The 20382-nt window shown below is 39.9% G+C and overlaps 1 protein-coding gene across 5 annotated transcripts in view; it reads right to left on the reverse strand.

The window, feature by feature from the left end:
- Nucleotides 1-200: 200 nt before the first annotated feature.
- Nucleotides 201-20382, reverse strand: part of HMGN3 (high mobility group nucleosomal binding domain 3) — a 35880-nt gene continuing 15698 nt past the window's right edge. Inside the window, exons 2-7 of one of the 5 annotated variants that reach the window (XM_045184825.3) lie at nt 11374-11424; nt 5083-5112; nt 2319-2369; nt 1212-1325; nt 1051-1093; nt 201-677 (exon numbers count right to left, since the gene is read on the reverse strand). In XM_045184825.3, coding sequence (XP_045040760.1) covers nt 664-677; nt 1051-1093; nt 1212-1325; nt 2319-2369; nt 5083-5112; nt 11374-11424 — 303 coding nt within the window. In that variant the 3' untranslated portion in view covers nt 201-663. The other 4 variants (XM_045184824.3, XM_024576642.4, XM_024576641.4 and 1 more) reach the window with 4 other exon arrangements.

A 20382-nucleotide genomic window follows, 5' to 3' on the forward strand; every position in this document is an offset into this window, starting at 1 on the left:
TTCTGGTATGAAGTGTATTAGGTGTAATTCTCCACTGGCACTCAGAGATGACTTTATTAAATGCCAGAAAATTAAGAAACAATTGTATTTGACTTATTGGTGATACCATCATGGCACAGACTGCTGAAATTCTTTACATCTTCTCTAACAATAAAATAAAACACTGTCTAAATTTAGTAAAAACACTACTAAGAAGCAGGTATTTTGCAAGCAAGAAAACCTTTTATTTTAAACCACAAATAGTCAGCAGGTGGCCACAACTATCCATGTTTCATTAAAATCACATAACCTAGGTACTAAAGCACCACTGATTATTGCTCTAGAAAACTGCGTGAAAAATTCAAATACGCACAGTAAAAACACCACAGTATGCACAGGACTAAGTTTTTAAAGCAAATGCATGGAATGCTGAATCAATTTTACACACAGCTTCAAACAGTAAAATTATTTTACTTGAGGATGATGGAATTTTCCAAAAAAGTTTGATTGTGAGAAGGTAAAGTGTACATTCTTATATAGTTTTGTATGCCAACTAGTAGAGTTCTAAAAAATTAGCATTTACAAAATACTTGGTAAAAATAGCTTTTAAAAGTTGTCCCAAGAGGTACATAAAATCAACCCCAATTTGTTATGACAATTCATTCTACCTCGTTATCTACAGATTCAGTTTTCTGTGCCTGTGAAAAAGAAAGAAAGAAAAAGATACAGTTACTATTAAAACTATTATAAGCCAAATAAAAATTCACCCCACCAACACACACACTTTAAAACACCTGTTTTTTAGCCGCTCTACTGGAAAACCTATTTCAACTCTGGGTGTAAAACAGACAAGGCAGGTATATATATTACACAAACACTTTGCTACATTTACTGCTTTCTGCTTTTCAAATGGCCACAGAAGCTTTCGCTGCAAGCTCCCACTGTTCATAATAAACACCACCACAACACTATCTGATTCTAGTCACTGCAAACATGCAGAATTTTCTACTGTACCCTTAACTCTCACTGTTTCAATCTGCCCTTTTACTGACAGTGTGCTGGGTGGGGTACCTCTGGAGGTTGAGACACTAACAGTTGAGCGAGAGATGTGGATCTGCAATAACATTACAGGCAATGAAAAGAGACATTAAGAACATGCTATCACCAGCTGAAGGATCTAGCAATTTCTTAAGACACTGATTCAATCAGTGGGAGGTATTTATGCAAAGTACCTCTTCAACTTTAGTTTCACCATTTTCAGATGGTGCAGTACCTTCCTTTCCAGCTTCCTGCTTCTCCTCCTTCTTCACTTTAGCACCTTTGTTAATCTTTGTTCCAGGTTCTTTCTAACAGAGGATCAGAGCACAGAGTATGTTAGACATGGTATGATGTTAGCTAAGATCAGTCACCCTCCATCTAAACACAAGCCAGGGCCAACATGGTGGCTTGTAGGGGGAACCTAATTTTGCTGGGAATCAGCTGAGTTGTACTGAGTCTCTGAAACGTAACAGGCTGTTTACAGAGTCCACTGGACCTTCCCTTCTGGGAAAACACGATGATTCCCCTCATGTATGTGTTCGGTGAACCTCCTCTCTCGGTGAAGTGAGAAGTGGAGAGAACAGCAGCCGTTGGTGAAGGATGAGGCAGAAGCCAGGGAAGAACCCAGCAAGTGAGACACTTCATGTGGGGACATGGGCTTGAGCAGTCGACTAGGAAGCTGAGAGACAAATTGAAAATGAAGACCCAGATCGTAATTTTAAGACCATGCTACAGAAGTGAGTTCTGCTTCAGAATCACCTACTCACATAATTGCAAACAATTCACAAGGGAATTGTGAGGTTTATGAGAAAAGCAATCAGAACATGGTCTGGCATAGTAAAAAGGTCATATAAGTTTTTGCTGATATTATTTACTAGTATTAATTATTATGTGATTATTATTAGTTATCAGACAGCCCTACTAAGACCAGTGACATGAAGTCAGAAGCTGCTTCCTCAAGTCCTCGAGCTGTTGGCAACAGTATTGCCCATGGCTTACCCCTCTGAGCCCTCTGTGAACAGCATGTTCCTGAGGAAGCTACCAACCCCTTCTTGGATATGAGGCTTCCCAGAGCAACATGCTTTGACTTTCTTCATTTTATTGACCAAATGGAAAACACATCCCTGGTAAAGCTGTGCTTCACGCCTTTTGAGAAAGCCTATAGCAGGGGTGACAGCCTTCTAGACAGTACATTTAGCCCGAATCATTAAATGTGATCTTTCCTTGGATGACTTTTGGATATGATATTATAATTTATTCATTGTTTAAAAAGACAAAGTGGGGGTGGGAGCACCTCTTACCTTAGCAGATGTTTTTCTTGGTTTAGGTTCAGGTTTCGGTGGAGCAGGTTTCTGTAATGATAAAATAAATTATATAAATACTGACAAAGACAACCCTCAGCACCAAAAAGAACACAAAAAGGCTACAAAGACAACAGTCCACTTTGACTATGATTTTGTTCATTTAAAAATATTTCGTTCTATTTTCAGCATCCTATAACAGCATACAGATCTCTGCACTTCATAACTATTTTCATCCTTGGTTCTCAAGTGAACGGCAGGTGAGATTTAAAAGCCGACTCATTATTCCCCGGTCCAGAATAGCTCTCCGGGAACAGGTTTAGGCTTCTATCTCTGCTGTCTCTGCACTTCCTTTTATCACAGCGCAGCAGCAAGAGGGATGACTCAGGCTCCCAGCCAAATGACTCAATGAATTCGGTCACACTAGCTTTCCCAACCCTCGAGAAATCACAGCACAATCACAGGCAAAGCCCATCCAGTACTGAAGACTGCTGCCTGTGAAGCACTTCAAAATCATTTCCAAATCCTTTCACCTCTGATGTAGCTTTCAAGTTCTGGAGCCAACTGTCATCCTACTTTCATCATCTCCAATGTCAGCTCAAGGTGAGAAGAATCTCTTGCCCACCCAGATGCTGGGCTCATTTTGACCCTAGAGCTCTCTATTAAGAACATGATTATAATGACAAAAACGTTCACTGTTAGCCCCCAAAAGTTTTAAGATTTTTCACAGATTTTAGTAGCCAGAGCCCACTAGACAACTATTTTTTCTGTTGCCTTGTATGGTTTTCCTGCCCATTCCTGTGAGCAGTGCCTGCCCACCCTGTGGCCACAGTGCCCTCCACACTGGGCTTTGGCCCTGGCCCACTTCCCAGGGCGCTGAGCACGGGTGGGACATTGGGACGCTGGGAAAGATGATTTTCCATAGCTATAGTAGGGCAAACATTTCTGTCACGGAGCTAGGAAAAAATAAGTGTACATCTCTCCTGACACTAGGGGAGAACGGTTTTTAAGTAGAAAACACTGGCCAGGTTCTCCCCCTGTGGAGAAAAATACATGTTTCTCCCCAAAGCCTCTAGGTGTTTCAAGGTTCATTTTGAATCTGGCCCTTTTCATCAGGGACATAAAGTAACATTGTAGCCAGTTCAATACCTGAAAACTGGCTGTTAGACATGACCTTTCAAACAGAAAAAGAAAACTGAACTTGAAAAGCAAGGAATGCTTTTATTAACCTTCTTGTCACTCTAGATCTGCAATCTGCTCCCCAAAACAACAGCTTGCATGGTTACAATATTTTCAGGATTTTTAAAGTTTTATTTCGAGCTTTGATATAGTATATTAACATATGCTTATTCTCTTAGTTTACAGCAAAGAATTTCCTTTTATATTATTACTGTAAGACAGCTCTTTCTGCTCCGACTTAGCACTCAAGTGTTCTTTCTGATGGGACAGGAGATGATGATGTTTCACAGCCTGTGATCCCACCGGCCTCTGAGGAGGCTCTGAGTCAGCACTACAGGCAATGATCTCAGGGGAAGGTGCTTCCTGGTGCTCAGGAAAAGCCTTGTTTCAAAATTTGAGGAGTATTTGACTTATAAGGTCCATCCCCCTAATGGGCTAGAGATCCATGGAACGCAATGGCTTTCAGTAAAATCTATAGTTAAGCCTGAAAAGAGTTAAAACTAACTTGTGAACCCTGGTGAATGTTACTGCTAGAGCACACCATCTTTGAGGGCTTTGGGGAGAATCTCGATTTACTGTGTACACACACCGGCACCTCCCTACTCTTAATCTTCCTGGTGACTTTGATATCACCTCCTTAGGTTGGGGCTCACAGGAAACACTGGCTTACTCAACTTAAATGCAGTTATACTTCTGAACTGGTGGCTCATCCTAAAATTCATTTCTGCTTCGATTTCATGATGTGTGCCAGGCAAGGGTGTTGGCTGAGGATGAAATCCATGCTCTCCCAAAGGCCAAAGGAGCTTGTAGCTCCTGTACCGTCTAGAATACGGCTATAAGTTGTCAGCCAAGATGTCAATGCCTTTCCATTACATCTCAGTGGGCCGTTTGGGCTGCCGGTATTTTAACCCAAAGCCTCCACCACAGAGCCAGGCTGAACTGTGTTGGCAGAATGAAGACTGGACATCACTCAGCAGGGCAGCAGGAAGGAGCACAATAGCCAGCCAGGAGTGCAGTGTGGTCACAAGAGTGGGAACACACTCATCACCAAGTCGTGGTGCACCTGCCCATCTCCACTTTCACGATTTAACCCTCATCTCTTCCCTGGGCCTGGTCCACAGGGGGAGACTCCAAGTGGCGAAGTGGAATCATTACTTTTTTCAAAAATTTTCTAATTCTGAAATGAGGCTAAAGCATATGGAGACAGAGAACTTTCAGAAGATTCTGAAATATGAGTTATAGACAGAGAATCAGAATTCTTGTCCACTTTAACACATCATAGGTAGAATGGGAAGGCTACAAGTTTGCTTAATGTACCTTTGTTTCAGAGATCTAGTAATATCAAAAAACTTCTGTGCTTTATAGTCTTGGTATCGGGGATGGCCACTGGTTTTCACTGACACATCTGATCAAGGGGACTGCTTGGCATCAATGGTTGCATTTGCTATATATTGTGACCATGTGACATCCGAAAAACAAACAAAACCCTCAAGGGAAACACTAATCTTCCTTCTGCTGCTTCTCTCTGGACAGAGGGAACATGTACTCACAGAAACTAACACCAAAGGGGTTCTAAAGTACTCACCGCTGATAATCTGGCAGACCGTCTTGTGGGCTACAAAGAAAATGGAAAAATACATATTTTTTTGGTGATTATATACAACCAAGTTGATTTTTAAAAATTCCTTCTTAATATATTTGTTGAGAGAACGTAATGTATGACGCCCATCACCTTCTCCAGGTGAGTACAGTGAAACACGCCAAGTTACCCTGGGTACCCTACTGTTCAAGAAGTGCTTCTGAAGAGGTGCAGGCACCCTGTTCAAAGAAGTGGCCTCTCCCAGTTAAGGGTGTGGCGACTAGGGAAAGAAAAGGAAGATGGATTCAGGCTCCAAACCCTAATCTCTGCTTTTGTGGTAAAACTGACAGTGGGAACATTGAAGTGCTGTTTAAGAACTAGTCTCCAGTCTGACTCCTGTTCCTTATAATTGGAACTAAAGCTTATAGTTAATACAAGAAAGTTGCATAATTGTGTAGAAACCAAAAGAACAGGAGTTCCCTGCCTTGTTTGAAAAGGGAATGACTACAAGTCTTAATGAGAAACATTTCCTTTTACCTGTAACAAAATAAACACATTTATTTCTCTAGTAAATAAATGCATATGTTAAAAAATTTAAATAGAGTAAAAAGTTCACTAATCTTTTCTTTTAATTTGGAAGTTTGGAGAATTTAGAGAGAAACTGTGTTGAGATTGACGTTTTCTAGGAAATCTTTTCTTCCTCAGTGATGGTGCATGTTAGCAAATGAGATGGCAAAGAAAATTTAAAATAATTGTTCATTGAAATGCTTCTAGGCATTTTAGAAATAAGCACACAGAATTGGTATTCTACTTACCAGCGGCTCCCCAATGGACTTCACATTCTAAAAATACAATTGTCTTTCTTTAGAAGCGTCCCGGAAGTAAATGCTCCATTCTTTTTGTCTGTTTATTCACTGCTCTAACTGCAGAGGAATAGTATGCCATCTAACACATTGTAAGATACTCAATACCATTTGTTCAAAAAATGAACTCAAACTTTTCCCTTATTCTTGCTGCCTTATCCATACTTTGCCTCATTACAATAGCTTAAAAGTTCCAAATAATTTTTTTAAGGGGTCAACCTCAATGGTTGGTAACAGCCCATGCCATGGGTGCAAGGAATCATGAAATTCTTGAAGCAGTGCTTAGGTCGGTTTAGGTCAGCTGGTCAGGCCAAACGGAAAGAAATATTTCTTGCCATCTCCAGATCTAAGAAATTTCTTGCTGAAAATAGCCACAGGAAGCTAAACTCATCTTTCTTTAAACTACAAAGGAAATGAAGGTCCAGAGCCTTTGTGAATAATTTTAACCCTGGGTTCTCAGAGAAAGACCAGAGCTGCCTGTAAGGCCAGCTAGCAGAATGTGCCAAGACTAGGAGCCTGCAGGTTAAGTGGTGGCTGTGATACATTCACTGCAGAGGGAAAGAGGTACCGCTCGGCACAAATGCAGAGGAGTGCCTGCATCAGACGCTCCACAGGGAATACCACATGTCTGTCAGGGTTATCATGAAGATGCACCACAAGTCACTGGGAACTAGAACCCAAATTCCATGATGCCTTTCTCAGGATTAGTTGCAGAATTCGGTATTACTGAAGAAAAGGCAACATTATCAAGTTAAACAGGGCAGCAGGTAGGTGATTTGTGCTTCTTCATCAGAGTCAGAACCAGGAGGAGCAATGAGTACCCAAAAATTTCCAAATAGAGCCCAGCTTTGATGCTTCTGTGCAGCCTCAAGAACTATGCACATCGTCTCACAAGTAAAGCACAGGCAGCCCGAGTGTGCTCAGAAAGAGAGTCTCTGAGTGGCAGACTCTATGCCAAAGAGGCATGAACAGACCCTATCTGAGTCCCTCTCCAGTTGGTGTTGCTTTCATGAACCATGGTGGCCTTACCTCACTGTTCACTTCATCCCTCATGTCTGTGTCCCTCAATTACTTTAGTTCCAATGCCAGCTAGGGCCCCTCAATAAATGTAGAGCTGAACAGAATGGGTAAGCACCAGAAATGTACAGCAAGTGCAAACCCAGGAGAGATGCTAAGGTCACTACCTCATTTAAGTGCACTTGGCAGATGACTGTGTTTTCAACAGCAAGGCAAGACCCTCCACCAGCAAAAAGATTGTGACTTGCTGAAGACTCCAGGGATAGTTAGCATATTTTAGCAATAAAGTCTTTTTCAATTCAGCTATATATATGATTGTTTTTTAGACATAATGCTATTGCACACTTAATACACTATAGTATAGTGTTAATATAACTTATATGCACTGGTAAAACAATTCATGTGACTTTACTGTAATATTCATGTTATTGTCATGGTCTGGCACCAAACCATCAATATCTCCGAGGTATACCTATACTCAGGTACTATTTGGGGGCCTGAAAAGGGGCTAAATATGTTAACCATTACTCATGACTGCCTCCCTATCCACCAACTAGCTGCCCTGAAAAACGCTGAAGTGAGGCCAAATCATGTGAAAAATTCCCAACTCAAGCTCTTGCTCCTTTCCTCCCAATGGGAACACCCAAATATATGAAGAGTTAGGGTGATGTCAGAGGGCCCTTAGGGATTTCAAAAGAGACATTCCAACCAAAGCGCTGCTCTGCGGGGCCTGAAAGCTGTTCTGATGCAAGGAACTCACTACCTTTTTATAATTCAGGCCCAGTACATGGTTGCTGAATCAAAAGACTAGGAAATTAACGCAAAAGCAAAATTTGCTTCTCTAGGCTGTCTAGAGCAACTAAGCTCTGAAAAGCACGTCTTCTACTATAAGATCATTTTATGACTTTCTGCCTGCAATTTGCCAGCTCTTCTTCTTTCTATTCTACCAAAGAAAAAATAGAGACTTTTCTTAAATTTTCCTTTCTGGTAACCTTCAGAAGAGACTTTCTTTTTCATTGTAAACAGTGGAAGCTGAGGTGAACCTTTCACTCAGTCTCAGGCCTGGGTGTCCATGCAAACGTGTACACCTTCCTGGAGAGCTTCATCTTATTTCAGAGCCCTAGAATCTGTAAAGGGTTGGGCTATATTTATTAGATGTAAAATAGACTAGAATCCTATTTTTTTTCCTACACTAGAATTTGCAGTATTCATTTGAGACTCAAGACTATTGGGCAGGACCACTATGAAAATAAATATAGTAAAGATTTCTCTCAATTTCTTGAAAGTAAGTCCTCAGGAAAAGTGGCCAAAAGAATGGTTCTTAGGGAAAGAAGGAAGGTGTTCAGAATGACAGGTCACCAAGAAAGTTATAGAAACAATGTGAGGATCCATCACTGTGGTATGGTATGTAGGTGCTGGGCACAATGGAATTATTCACAAAGCATTTACTGATTAGCTCATCATTCCCTGGGAGAAAATTCTGGTTAAGGCTACTCTGAAAGACAGGGAATCTTTTATTTTTATGTCCTGGAGGCAAAAACAACATGACATGGAAGTCTAATTTTGCTATGATAAAGTTCACTGGGATAGAGATACCTAGACTCAAGTAGAATGACTGGGCTTAGCTGAATACTGCTTGAAATATATGGGTCATTCCACTGGAATTTGGAAGTATGTTTATTTTTATGAGATTTCTTAATGCTCTGGAGCCTGACCATGTACTCACTTCCAAACAAAACCCAAAATTCAAGCTGCTTTAAATTCCTAAACAGAAATGATTAACTAAATAGAAATGAATTTCTTTGCAAAACTGGGAGGTAGGTAAAGATGTAAAAGAGCCTTGGCAGAGAAAAAGCACTGGATGATCGGGTTTTTATGATTACCACAAAATGGGCATGAGGACAGAGGCCTTTGAGTCAGGACATTCAGTTATCTTTCTTGGTTCTGCAACTTACAAGGTGTGACACTGGAGAAAATCATACATGTCTCTGAGGATGCTGTTTGCATTAGTGAAAGTGAAGATAATAACATCTGCCTATTGTCAAACACAGTACTTCTCTGACATTCACTATTCCTTTTCCTTACTTTTCTTTATAGCAAATATCCAATTATTTGATCTCACTCTCTCTCTCTTCCCTACTAAAATGGAAGCTCCATGAAGACAGAGATTTTTGCTTGTGTTCGCTGTGGACTCTAGCAGAGCCTAGAACAGTGCTTGGTGCATTGTAGTTGCTCAGTATGTTTCTATTAGGGAAAGAATCTGCTTTGCCCTCATTTCAGGGTTATTGTAAGGGTCAGATAAAATAACACATGTGAAAGGGCTTTGTAAACTGCTGAGTGTAATGACTGTAATATATTGTTTTGGTCATTTTTTTCCAAATCTAAACTCTATACCATACCCTTCAAATATCACAGCAGGGACACAGGCTTTTCAAATTCTTTGTGATATCTTTGCTGTAGTCACGGCTGTGCACAATCAATGGCAGAACTAGGAAATTCAAATGATTCAGTGGGGGTAGAAATCAATCAATATAGTGTCTGACAGTTCTTACCCTAAACCCTAAACCACCAGCTAACCCACTGACATTTTCACTTCTCAAATAATTGTGCTGATGACCTGAAGGAATATCATGAGTTTTAATTTTTGGTTTAAATGACAGGCAGAGTCTTATCTAGAAAAGATTTTTGTTAGCAGTAATATAATCCATATAATAGTATAAAGTAAAACACTAAAAAAAGGAAAAATATAGGCATGCCTTTCAGAACACCTTAATAAAGTGAATATGGTAATAAAGCGAGTCACACGAATTTTTTGGTTTCCCAGTGCATATAAGAGTTGTGTTTACACTACACTACAGTCTATTGATGTGTACAATAGCATTATGCCCATAAAAACAAAGTACATACCTTAATAAAAAATACTTTATTGCTAAAAAATGCTAATCATGATCTGAGCCTTTTGCAGCCCTTTATAAACCTTCAATTTGTAAAAAATGCAAGACCTGCAAAGCACAATAAAGCGAATCACAATAAAATGAGGTATGCCTGTAATATAGATCATAAAAATTCTGGGGCTAAAATAATATGTGTGAGATAACAGCTGTATTCTTTTACATATATTATAAACAGCCTGATTGCTTTTAGTCAAGAAAGATTGGAAAGCCCATTCTCACTATCCAAGATCTATTGTGTGTGATGGTTTCTAGATTTTCTGACTGACAGATCAATTTCAATGGCAGTCCCTAAGGAGACACCCAAATGCATTTTGTGCCCAAATCTAAAAACATTAAGGTTCGTTACACTTAGCCAACTGTTCTATAAATTATATTTTTCCATATTCATGAAATTCAAACATTCGTCACTTTTAGGTTAGTTCTAGCATTTGTATAGTAACTTGATTTTGAAACACAAACTTCACCTCCCAAATGGTTAGACACTGAATACTAGCGAAACGGATGGTGGGGCCTTGGTTATAGGCAGTTTTGTTTTGCTTTTAAATTATTTCTTTATAGATTCTATTAAAGGTTTTTCATTTGGCAGAATGAATTTCCTTGTACAAATCCTATGTAGGGATTTTACTATCATGATAAACTCCTCCGAATTATTATCCACAATACGAATCACCCAAAGGATCTGTAAATAGATATTGTTTTTATCTCTCTCCAGATGCGTTTTAGTTTATAAGTTCAACAGTAAAAGCTGCAGGTTTTCAACACACTGCACACTGCAAAAGGGAATGGCTATCGCCATAGTTACCGTCTCACTTGCTCCTTTTTCGTCCATCTCCCTTTAGAAGTTTATGATATTATCATGGAAGGTCAATGAAAGCATCTCTTCCAAGTACCTAGTTTTTTGGAGGTTTCTGTATTTTAATACAGAGCTTCTTTGAATTATTGCCTGATTAATTATCCTAAGCCCTAAGAATTTTTCTGATAAAAAAACCCAATTTTAATATTTTGACATCTTGAGTATCTTCCATAGTCTTTGACTTTAGAAATGACTCCTTGTAGGCAAATATGCAAAACTTAAAAAGTATATTAATTCACTTGCTGGAGCAGAGAATTTATTAAATCAACAGCCTTGCATTTTCTTTCTGTGAAAGGCAGACTTTGTTCTCCATGATGAATTTACCTATTATCTCAATTTTTGCCCTGAAGGAATCTCAGTATCCGCTTTGACAGACAGCAGGACTGACAGGTAGAAACACAAACAACATACTAAGCAGAAAATGCCTCACCTGTGACCCTGATTGAAACAGACCTAGGTCAAGGGAGACCACACAGTGACACTTTTATCTCTGGCTGTGTACTCTCAACAGCCTTGTATAAAAATAGTACTCATTCAGATGCAGACAATCATAACAATATTAAAAATTTCAGTTGAATAATTAAATACAGGATGTCAAAGATACACTTACCTCCTGTTTAGTTACTTTGGATCCATCCTTGCCCTCTGTATTCTCTGGAGACTACAAAAAAAATATTTCAGTGAATTGTATTTATACTGGAAAACACATTAAGGGGAGATTTTTAAAGAAAAATTATTTAAATTCTCTGGACCACATAAACCAACAAATATTTTGTGGGGAAAAAGTAAGTTTGTAAGAGGGTATGTTTTACACACGCACACACACACTGCACTTATGAGCAGAACTGTTCTCATCTTAAACCAGGATCGGTGCAAGAATTGCTCAGTCCCTGTGCTCAATGCACATTCACCCTGAGCGGTTTCCATTCTTTGGCGATTCCAGGTGGTTGGAAGAACAGAAACCCAGCAGTCTGTGGCAGGGGTGCCTGAGATCCATGCTCTGAGGTGAGGGCAAGATGGTGGAAAAGCCCAGGCAATCGCAAAAGCATATTTTCATCCCACGGCTGCCTGACTTTGATTTCAGCCCATTTCTTGATATGACCTGACTTGATATTTATTGTTATTTTCCCATTATCAACTTCAGCACCTCTACCACACCCCCAGCCTCCCAGGACAGCCAAGCGCCCCGCCAGCCCAGCTGATTTGTTCCCAGATTGTAATCCAGCCCCTGAGCAGCACTTATCCACTCTCCTGACAGCTCAAACCTACCTCTTTTACGGGCTTGCATGCAATGGGGAAAATATACTTAGATTTATATGACATAACAATTACCCCAATATATTTTTATTGACTAAAGATAATAAGTAAGATTAAAACAATTAAACTAATTAGAAAATTGAGCTATTTAACACAAGATATGAAGAGAATTCCCATAAGGAAAAAATACAATTAGCAAACCAATGTTTGGCACAATGTTTGTCTTAGCAAAATAAAACATCTGTGTGGTAATACCTTATCTGATAAAATGAGAAAATAATGTAAGACCATAAAACCCACATTTTGGTGGGGCAGGTGACACTGTAAATCAACATAATATTTTCAAACAACAACCTGGCAATATGAAAAAGACATATAGGACTAATCATATAATGACTCAGAAATTCCAATTTTAGAATCAGACCTCAAAGAGAGACTCTGCAAAAATATAGTTTTATTTGTACTGTTTCTAATGTGGAATAGCTGGAAATTACTTACTGGAAATATTTAAGTAAACTATGTAACAGTGCAATGGGATTAAAAATAGGCTATGTGAGCTTCCGGCTAAGATGGAGGCGTAGGTAGACACACTGTGCCTCCTTGCACAACCAAAAGAAGGACAACAACAATTTAAAAACAAAAAACAAGCAGAACTCACAGAAAATTGAACCGCACAGAAGTCCGACAACCAAGGAGCTAAAGAAGAAACATTTATCCAGACCGGTAAGAGGGGCGGAGACAGGCAGCTAGGCAGAGAGGACTTGCAGCAACGCAGCCAGACCAGAGATTTGGCAGATTGTGGAACCAACTGCGGCAGGCAGTGTGACCGCTAGCAGACCCTGTGGCCCCACATTCTCGCATAGATAAAACAGGAGGAACAGGGTGGGGGGCAGCAAAGCAGACTGCACAACCCAGGGCTCCAGCATGGGGAAATAAAGCCTCAAACCTCTAATTGAAAACACCAGTGGGGGTTGAGGCGGCAGCAGGAGAAACTCCCAGACTCACAGGACAGTTCGCTGGAGAGACCCACAGGGGCCTAGAGCATGCACAAGCCCACCCACTCAGGAATCAGCACTGGAGGGGCCCAGCTTGACTGTGGGTAGTGGAGGGAGTGATTGAAATCCAGCAGAGAGTGGAGCAAGCACCATGGCTCCCTCTCGGCCTCTCCCCCCACGTACAGTGTCACCGCGCAGCGACCAGCATTACCCTGCCCTGGTGAATGCCTAAGGCTCCACCCCTTTACCTAACAGCTGCACCAAGAGAAAAAAAAAAAAATGGCCCAAATGAAAGAACAGATCAAAGCTCCAGAAAAAATACAACTAAGTGACCAAGAGATAGCCAACCTATCAGATGCACAGTTCAAAACACTGATAATCAGGAAGCTCACAGAATTGGTTGAATCTGGTCGCAAATTAGATGAAAAAATGAAGGCTATGCTAAGGGAAACAAAGGAAAACGTACAGGGAACCAGTAGTGATGGGAAGGAAACTGGGACTCAAATCAACGGTGTGCACCAGAAGGAAGAAAGAAACATCCAACCAGAAAAGAATGAAGAAAAAAGAACCCCAAAAAATGAGGAGAGGCTTAGGAACCTCCAGGACATCTTGAAATGTTCCAACATCCGAATTATAGGGGTGCCAGAAGGAGAAGAGGAAGAGCAACAAATTGAAAACTTATTAGAACAAATAATGAAGAAGAACAAATTAGAACTTCTCTAATCTGGCAAAGGAAATAGATTTCCAGGAAGTCCAGGAAGCTCAGAGAGTCCCAGAGAAGCTGGACCCAAGGAGGAACACACCAAGGCACATCATCATTACATTACCCAAGATGAAACAGAAGGAGAGAATCTTAGAAGCAGCAAGAGAAAAGGACACAATTACCTACAAAGGACTTCCCATAAGACTGTCATCTGATTTCCCAAAAGAGACCTTGGGGAAGAAGGGGCTGGCAAGAAGTATTCCAAGTCATGAAAGGCAAGGACCTACATCCAAGATTACTGTGTCCAGCAAAGCTATCATTTAGAATGGAAGGCCAGATAAAGTGCTTCTCAGATAAGGTCAAGTTAAAGGAGTTCATCATCCCCAAGCCATTATTAGAGGAAATGTTCGAGGGATGTATCTAAGAAAAAGAAGATAAAAAATATGAACAGTAAAAATGACAGCAAACTCACAGTTATTAACAACCACACCTAAAACAAAAGCAAACTAAGCAAACAACTAGAACAGGAACAGAACCACAGAAATGGAGATCACATGGAGGGTTATCAACAGGGGATTGGGAGGGGGATAGAGGGAGAAAGGTACAGAGAATAAGTAGCATAAATGAGGTAGAAAGTAGACAGGGGGAGGGTAAGACTAGTATAGGAAATGTAGAAGCCAAAGTACTTGTAAGTATGACCCATGGATATGAACTATAGGGGGGGAATGTGGGAGGGAGAGGTGGGCAGGATGGAGTGGAGTGAAGGGGGGCAAATGGTATGACTGTAATAGCATAATCAATAAATATATTTTAAGAAAATAGGCTATGTGACTACATATAAGTACACATAAAATAATGTTAAAATAAGACAACTTATAAAAATAATATGTAAAACACAGGGCAGAAGTATATAAAGTCTTTGAGAAAGACAAAAGCTTTTCTTCAAGTCAAAGGACACAGCAAACCTTCTCTTCATCCTCAGGTTTCCTGTTACCCAGTTCACCTCTCTCTACAACTTCCCAGATCCATGGAGTTCTCTTCTGTTTCCCAAATCAACTCGTTTCCCTCCTCCATGGAACCCTCTCTCTCATGAAGGGGAACAGAGCTTCTCTTTTCCATCCTCCAGTCTCTTGCACAGGATTGTCTGGCTCACAGAGTTAGTGCTCACTCAGCTGAGTTAGAGGGGGCGAAATCTTTAAAAGTCTGACCATATGAAGGCAACCTCTAGATGGGCCATTTGCTTGTGCTCACTTCTTAACTACAACCTCGACCCTTCTGGCCACAAACGAGACCCTCTTTTGTCAAGGAGTGCTGGGCTGTCTTTCCTACCTGCCAGGCCACAGTAGATTCATCTGGAACACTCTCTACCTGTTACCAACAGGCATGTGAAGAAGCAGCACATAGCTGTTGCTGATGTTAAATGATATTAAAAAATAAAAAATGATTTAATGACATTATTTTCAATATTCTTCCATGCAGTGGATTAGTGACAGCAAGCAGTATGACTGAGAAATTACTCTCTAAACATGGACCTAATGTTTTAATTGGATGCAAGTTATTGAAAAGGAGAAACTTGAAAAGATGCCGCATAAAAAAGCAGGTATAACTGAAAATATTGATGCTTTCAGATGAATGAACATAGACTAGAGATGTAAAGAACTGCAACTCTAGGCAAAGCTGGTTTCTCTGGCTATCTCTCCACAACGGCTTTTTGTTAACAAGTGTGTAACAAATTTATAGTCAGGAACAACCCAAGTAACCTGTCCCTGGGATCGGTGCGGTACTGTGGCACCAATGCAGGCCGGGACACCGGCTTACATCTTGGCTTTCTACCTAGGAGCTGTGTGATCTAGGGCAGCGCCTTGATCACCATGGCTGTCTCCTCACCTGTGAATGACAGATGATAATGACATGTAATTCACAGGGTCATGCTTGTGATCAAGCGAGATGTTGGGGACAGTATTTCATAGACTGCAAATTATTATATAGATGTTACACCACAAAAGATATAGGCTCTTAATGAGTCTCCTGAATTATCAAATATAAAATTACATTCAACAGAGCCTTGGACTAGAGCACATCCCCTTACATCCAGAGTCCCTGCAACCATGTCACCTGTTTTTATGGCACAGGTTATCAGGTATACTATCCAGAAAGGCCAACCATTTCAGGCTATCTTATCACACACCTGTCTAATGCTAACATTTATCCATGAGGCTGGAGATAGCAAGGAGGGCGTGGTATGAAGGGATAAAAAGAGGAGTCTGCAGTTTTCTGTCCCAAAGGATTGTGAAGAATAAAAACAAGAAAAGGGGGAAACAAAGCTTGAGGACATACATGGGTGATTTCAGACGTATTTCAATATTCTAGCAGGCTGATGGGAAGGATGAGGTGACTAAGATGAAGGGGCAGGGACTTCAAGGCAGAGGGGTTCTTACCCCCTCTCCAAGACAGGGCAGATTCATAATCCAGTCTAAACACAGAATGGTCAGGAGGGCAGAGAACCATGATCAAATGAAACGGTCTCGTTCACATATCTAAGCCTCCTTCAGCACCCAAGCGGCATGGGTCCTGAGCTAAGAGTCAGCACAAGGTGGGGGGCATATTTGGGGCCGGAAGAAAGGCACAACAGGGATTCTGGGAGTCTAGAGCACCTCGGAGAGCCAATCTGAGGGCAAGTCAGCAAGCAGGTGGACCCCTTGAACACCTGGTGACCCTATGAGGACAAAGGTCAGCCAAAGGTCAGGCCTGAACTGTGGCAAAAATCAATAAGCAGTTGAAATTTTTTTAATTAAAAATTTTGAAAATAAAAGTAGAATCACTGAAATAAGAAAAACTTGAAACATAAACACTATACCAAAGATAGTAAAAGAAATAATATATTTTCACTGACTGCTGAGAAATGAGCCCCGAATACAACAAGGAGAAAAAAAGAAATGAATGATATGAAAGAGAGGTTAGGAGATGTTGGGGACCACTTTGTGTGGTATCAGAGACTGTAGTTCAGCACAAGCAAGGCCTTGAAAGAGGCCTGTAAGTGTTGACCGGAACACAGGGAATGCTGGAGGCAGGCAGGACCTGATACTAGCACTGAGGGTTCCCGTGGGAGATCAGGCCTAAAGAATGCATTATACCCCTTGAGGCTTGCTTCGCTTAGTATAGCCCTGTTGCTCTAAACCAGATGTTCAAATTCAAAGCCTAAGGGAGTGAACTCCTAATCTCAGAACCACAGCTTAACGACCCTCTGGTGTCAGCATATCTAACAGACCCTGACCTGAGGCAGATCTCTGTTTCCTTGATGATTATCTATTGATAATATCTGTTTTCTGTAACTATGGCCTTTAGACATTGATTGATGAGCTTTGTATACATACTGTATACCCCTGTGGATACCCCTAAGCAATAAAAGCCATGCTGGAGAAGGGCTTGGGTCATTCTCCACTAGAGTGAATTGCCACCCCCTTTCCCACAGGAACAACAGATTGTGCCCAGGACAACTTATTTCTCACCCACGGCCGGGAGAGCTCCACATGATGGGGCATCCCACAAGGAGATATGGTGGTTAATTGAGAAGTTCCACATATACCTAATAGTTATTTTGGAAGCAGAGAACAGAGGTACTAGGTGAAGGCAAAGACATAAGTAAAGCCAAGACTATACCCAAATTGAAGTCATGAGTCTCCAGATCGAAAGCTCATACCAAGTAATAAAACTATAGAATGCTTCTCTGGCCATGTGGCTCAGTTGGTTGGAGCATCACCTGGTACACCAAATAGGTTGCGAGTTTGATCCCCAGTAGGGGTACGTAACGGAAACAACCAATTGAGGTTTCTCACATCGATGTTTATATCTTTCTTTCTCTCTGCACCCCACTCTCTAAAATCAATAAACACATCTTCCGGTGAGGGTTATAAAAACCCCCTGCAGAGTGCCAAGGAAAATGGGAAAAATCTTAAAAGTTATCAGAGTTAAAAGATGGATTATCTACAAAAAATTACTTCTCACCAGCAACTACAAAAGTAAGAAAATAATCGAGTAATGTTTGAGGAGCTGAGAAAGACTATCAAACTAGAATTCTATATCAGCTAAGAATCACGGCAGAATTCTATAAAGACCAACAGAGCTTTTCCTTCAATAAGTTCCTGTTACTAAAGGATCAAATTCAGCCATTGAAAACATGAATCCAGATGAAAGGAAAGTATATAAGAAGAAATGTATAAAATATGTTGGTAAATCTATTGAACCTATAGATAATAATACCTATTTTATGTGTTTAAATTTTAAAAAGTTTCAATAGAAATCCTATATCACTGCAGTCCTATAGAAATATGACATGTAGCCCTGGCTAGTGTGGCTCAGTGTATTGAGTGTTGGCCTGCAAACCAAAGGGTCACCGGTTCAATTCCCTGTAAGGACACATGCCTGGGTTGCAGGCCAGGTCCCCAGTAGTGGGTGTGCGAGAGGCAACCACACATTGATGTTTCTCTCCCTCTCTCCCTCCCTTCTCCTCCTCTCTCTAAAAAAAAATTTTTTAATAAAAAATAAAAAATAAAACACACATAAAAAAAGAAATATAACATGTAATTCTAGATTTTCTAATAGCCACATTAAAAAAGTAAAAAGAAATAGATGAGATTATTTTTAATAATATTTTATTTAATTGAATATATCTAAAATTTTATCACTTCAACATGTAATCAATATACAAATTATTGAGCTATTATATAAACTTTTTTGCACTATATCTTCAAATTCTGACATGCATTATACACTTTAACACATCTCCATTCACATGCTAAGTCTTCACTAGGAATACCTGATCTGTATTCAGAGTTCATAAAGTTTATAGTGTTTTACATATCCAGGTTGTTTCAAACATATTTAAAGTTTTCCAATTACTGAATGTAATACCAGTTTTTAAATTTAAATTTTAAAATAAATTAAAAATTGATTAAAACAACAGTTTTAAAAACTCAGCTTATTCTTTTTATGTAGTTAATAGCCTCATGAAACTGCTGACTACTGTATTAGACAGTACACTTCTCAACAAACCACCACAAAACATGAGAAGAGAATAGATCAGAAGTTAAAGGTCCTGGTTTTGTCCTGAAAGACAATACAGACACAGAAAAATTTTAGACTTTGTTAAAATAAAATTTAGGAGATAGTCATTAAAATTTTTAAGACAAATAGGATCTGTAAGTTTACAAGTGAGAAAGAACAAAAGGAAGCAAATTTTACAAATAAAAGGCAAAGGGAAAAAAGAACAAAGCAGGGGAAATCACATGACATATAGAAACCACAAATTAAGTCATTAGAAAAAGTCCAGATACATTAAGCATCACAATATACCTAAACAGATTATACTCATTCATTATGTCAAGTGACAGAAGAAAGAAAACAAAAACACATGTATGATTCCACTTTCACAAAGTTTGAAACATGAATGAATCAATATTATGGACTTATATATGACACATATATCATAAATGCATAAAATCCTGGACTGGAAGGATATACACCAAATTCATAATGGTTGTCTCCAGGGAAGCTGACAAGAGAAAGGAACCAAGGGGGTGTTCCAAACTTGAACTTTATCTGTAATGTTTTATTTTATTTATTAAAAATATCTGAAGCAAATACTATAAAAATATTCAAATTTGTGAATTCTGAGCAGTGAGTAAATAGGAATGCTATATTATTTCTTGGATTTTTGTTTTTAATTTTTTTCCAAAAAAAAAATTACCGATATTGGGGGGTAGGGCTGGAAGCAAAGCCCAAGTTAACAGTGCCTGCTGAGAAATTAGCCCAGAGTGCAACAAGGAGAAATAAAGACATGAATAATATGAAAGAGAGGTTAGGAGACATGGTGGTTAATTGAGAAGTTCCACATATACCTAATAGTTATTTTGGAAGCAATTCAATGACTAGGTTTACTCATAGCATTTTCTGTGTTTCTTAAATGGCTTATACATCTGGTTCATACACTGCCTCTTCATTTTCTGTTCAAGACATATAATTCATAATCACTTCATGTGTGCTTATATGAAGGAACCAGAGTAGGGCAAGACTGCAAGCTAAGAGCATTGTAAACACTGGCTCAGTGTGGGAGGAAGGCAGGTAGAGGAAGCATGGAATCCTCAGCAGCTGACTGACTGTACTAGACCCGGTCTTTACTCAAAGATGCCTGGGTCCTGCATCTGAGGACACTAAAGTGTACTGAAGGGGCACAACTGTATTTTCCTTAAGACTACAACAGGACCAGCAATCCTTATCAGGAAACCAAGAAAAGAAATTTGGAATTTTGACTCTATAGATCATCCATATGGAATCAACAGGAAAATATTACCCAGATGTTGAGCTTCTCTTTCAATAAATGGCAGTTACCACCTTACAGAGGGCACTGTGAGGTCATAAGCCCATTTTTTCCCCTCCAAACTTAGGAAGGCATCAGAGAAAATGAGAAAATCCTTATGCCCGTCCTACAGTTGTTTGGAAACAGTTCCAGATGGTAATAGCCTGTAGATTTGTCACTGCAGAGGGAGATACAAGGGGGGACCCCCCAAAAACTGGAATTATCTTCTGGAGGGTAGGCCTCTTGTGGTACAGGCTTCCCCTGCTATGTGGGTGTTCTAGCAACACATCTGTACCAGTGTACCAGCAG

This window comes from Desmodus rotundus, chromosome 11, assembly GCF_022682495.2.
Source record: "Desmodus rotundus isolate HL8 chromosome 11, HLdesRot8A.1, whole genome shotgun sequence".
Taxonomy (NCBI): domain Eukaryota; kingdom Metazoa; phylum Chordata; class Mammalia; order Chiroptera; family Phyllostomidae; genus Desmodus; species Desmodus rotundus.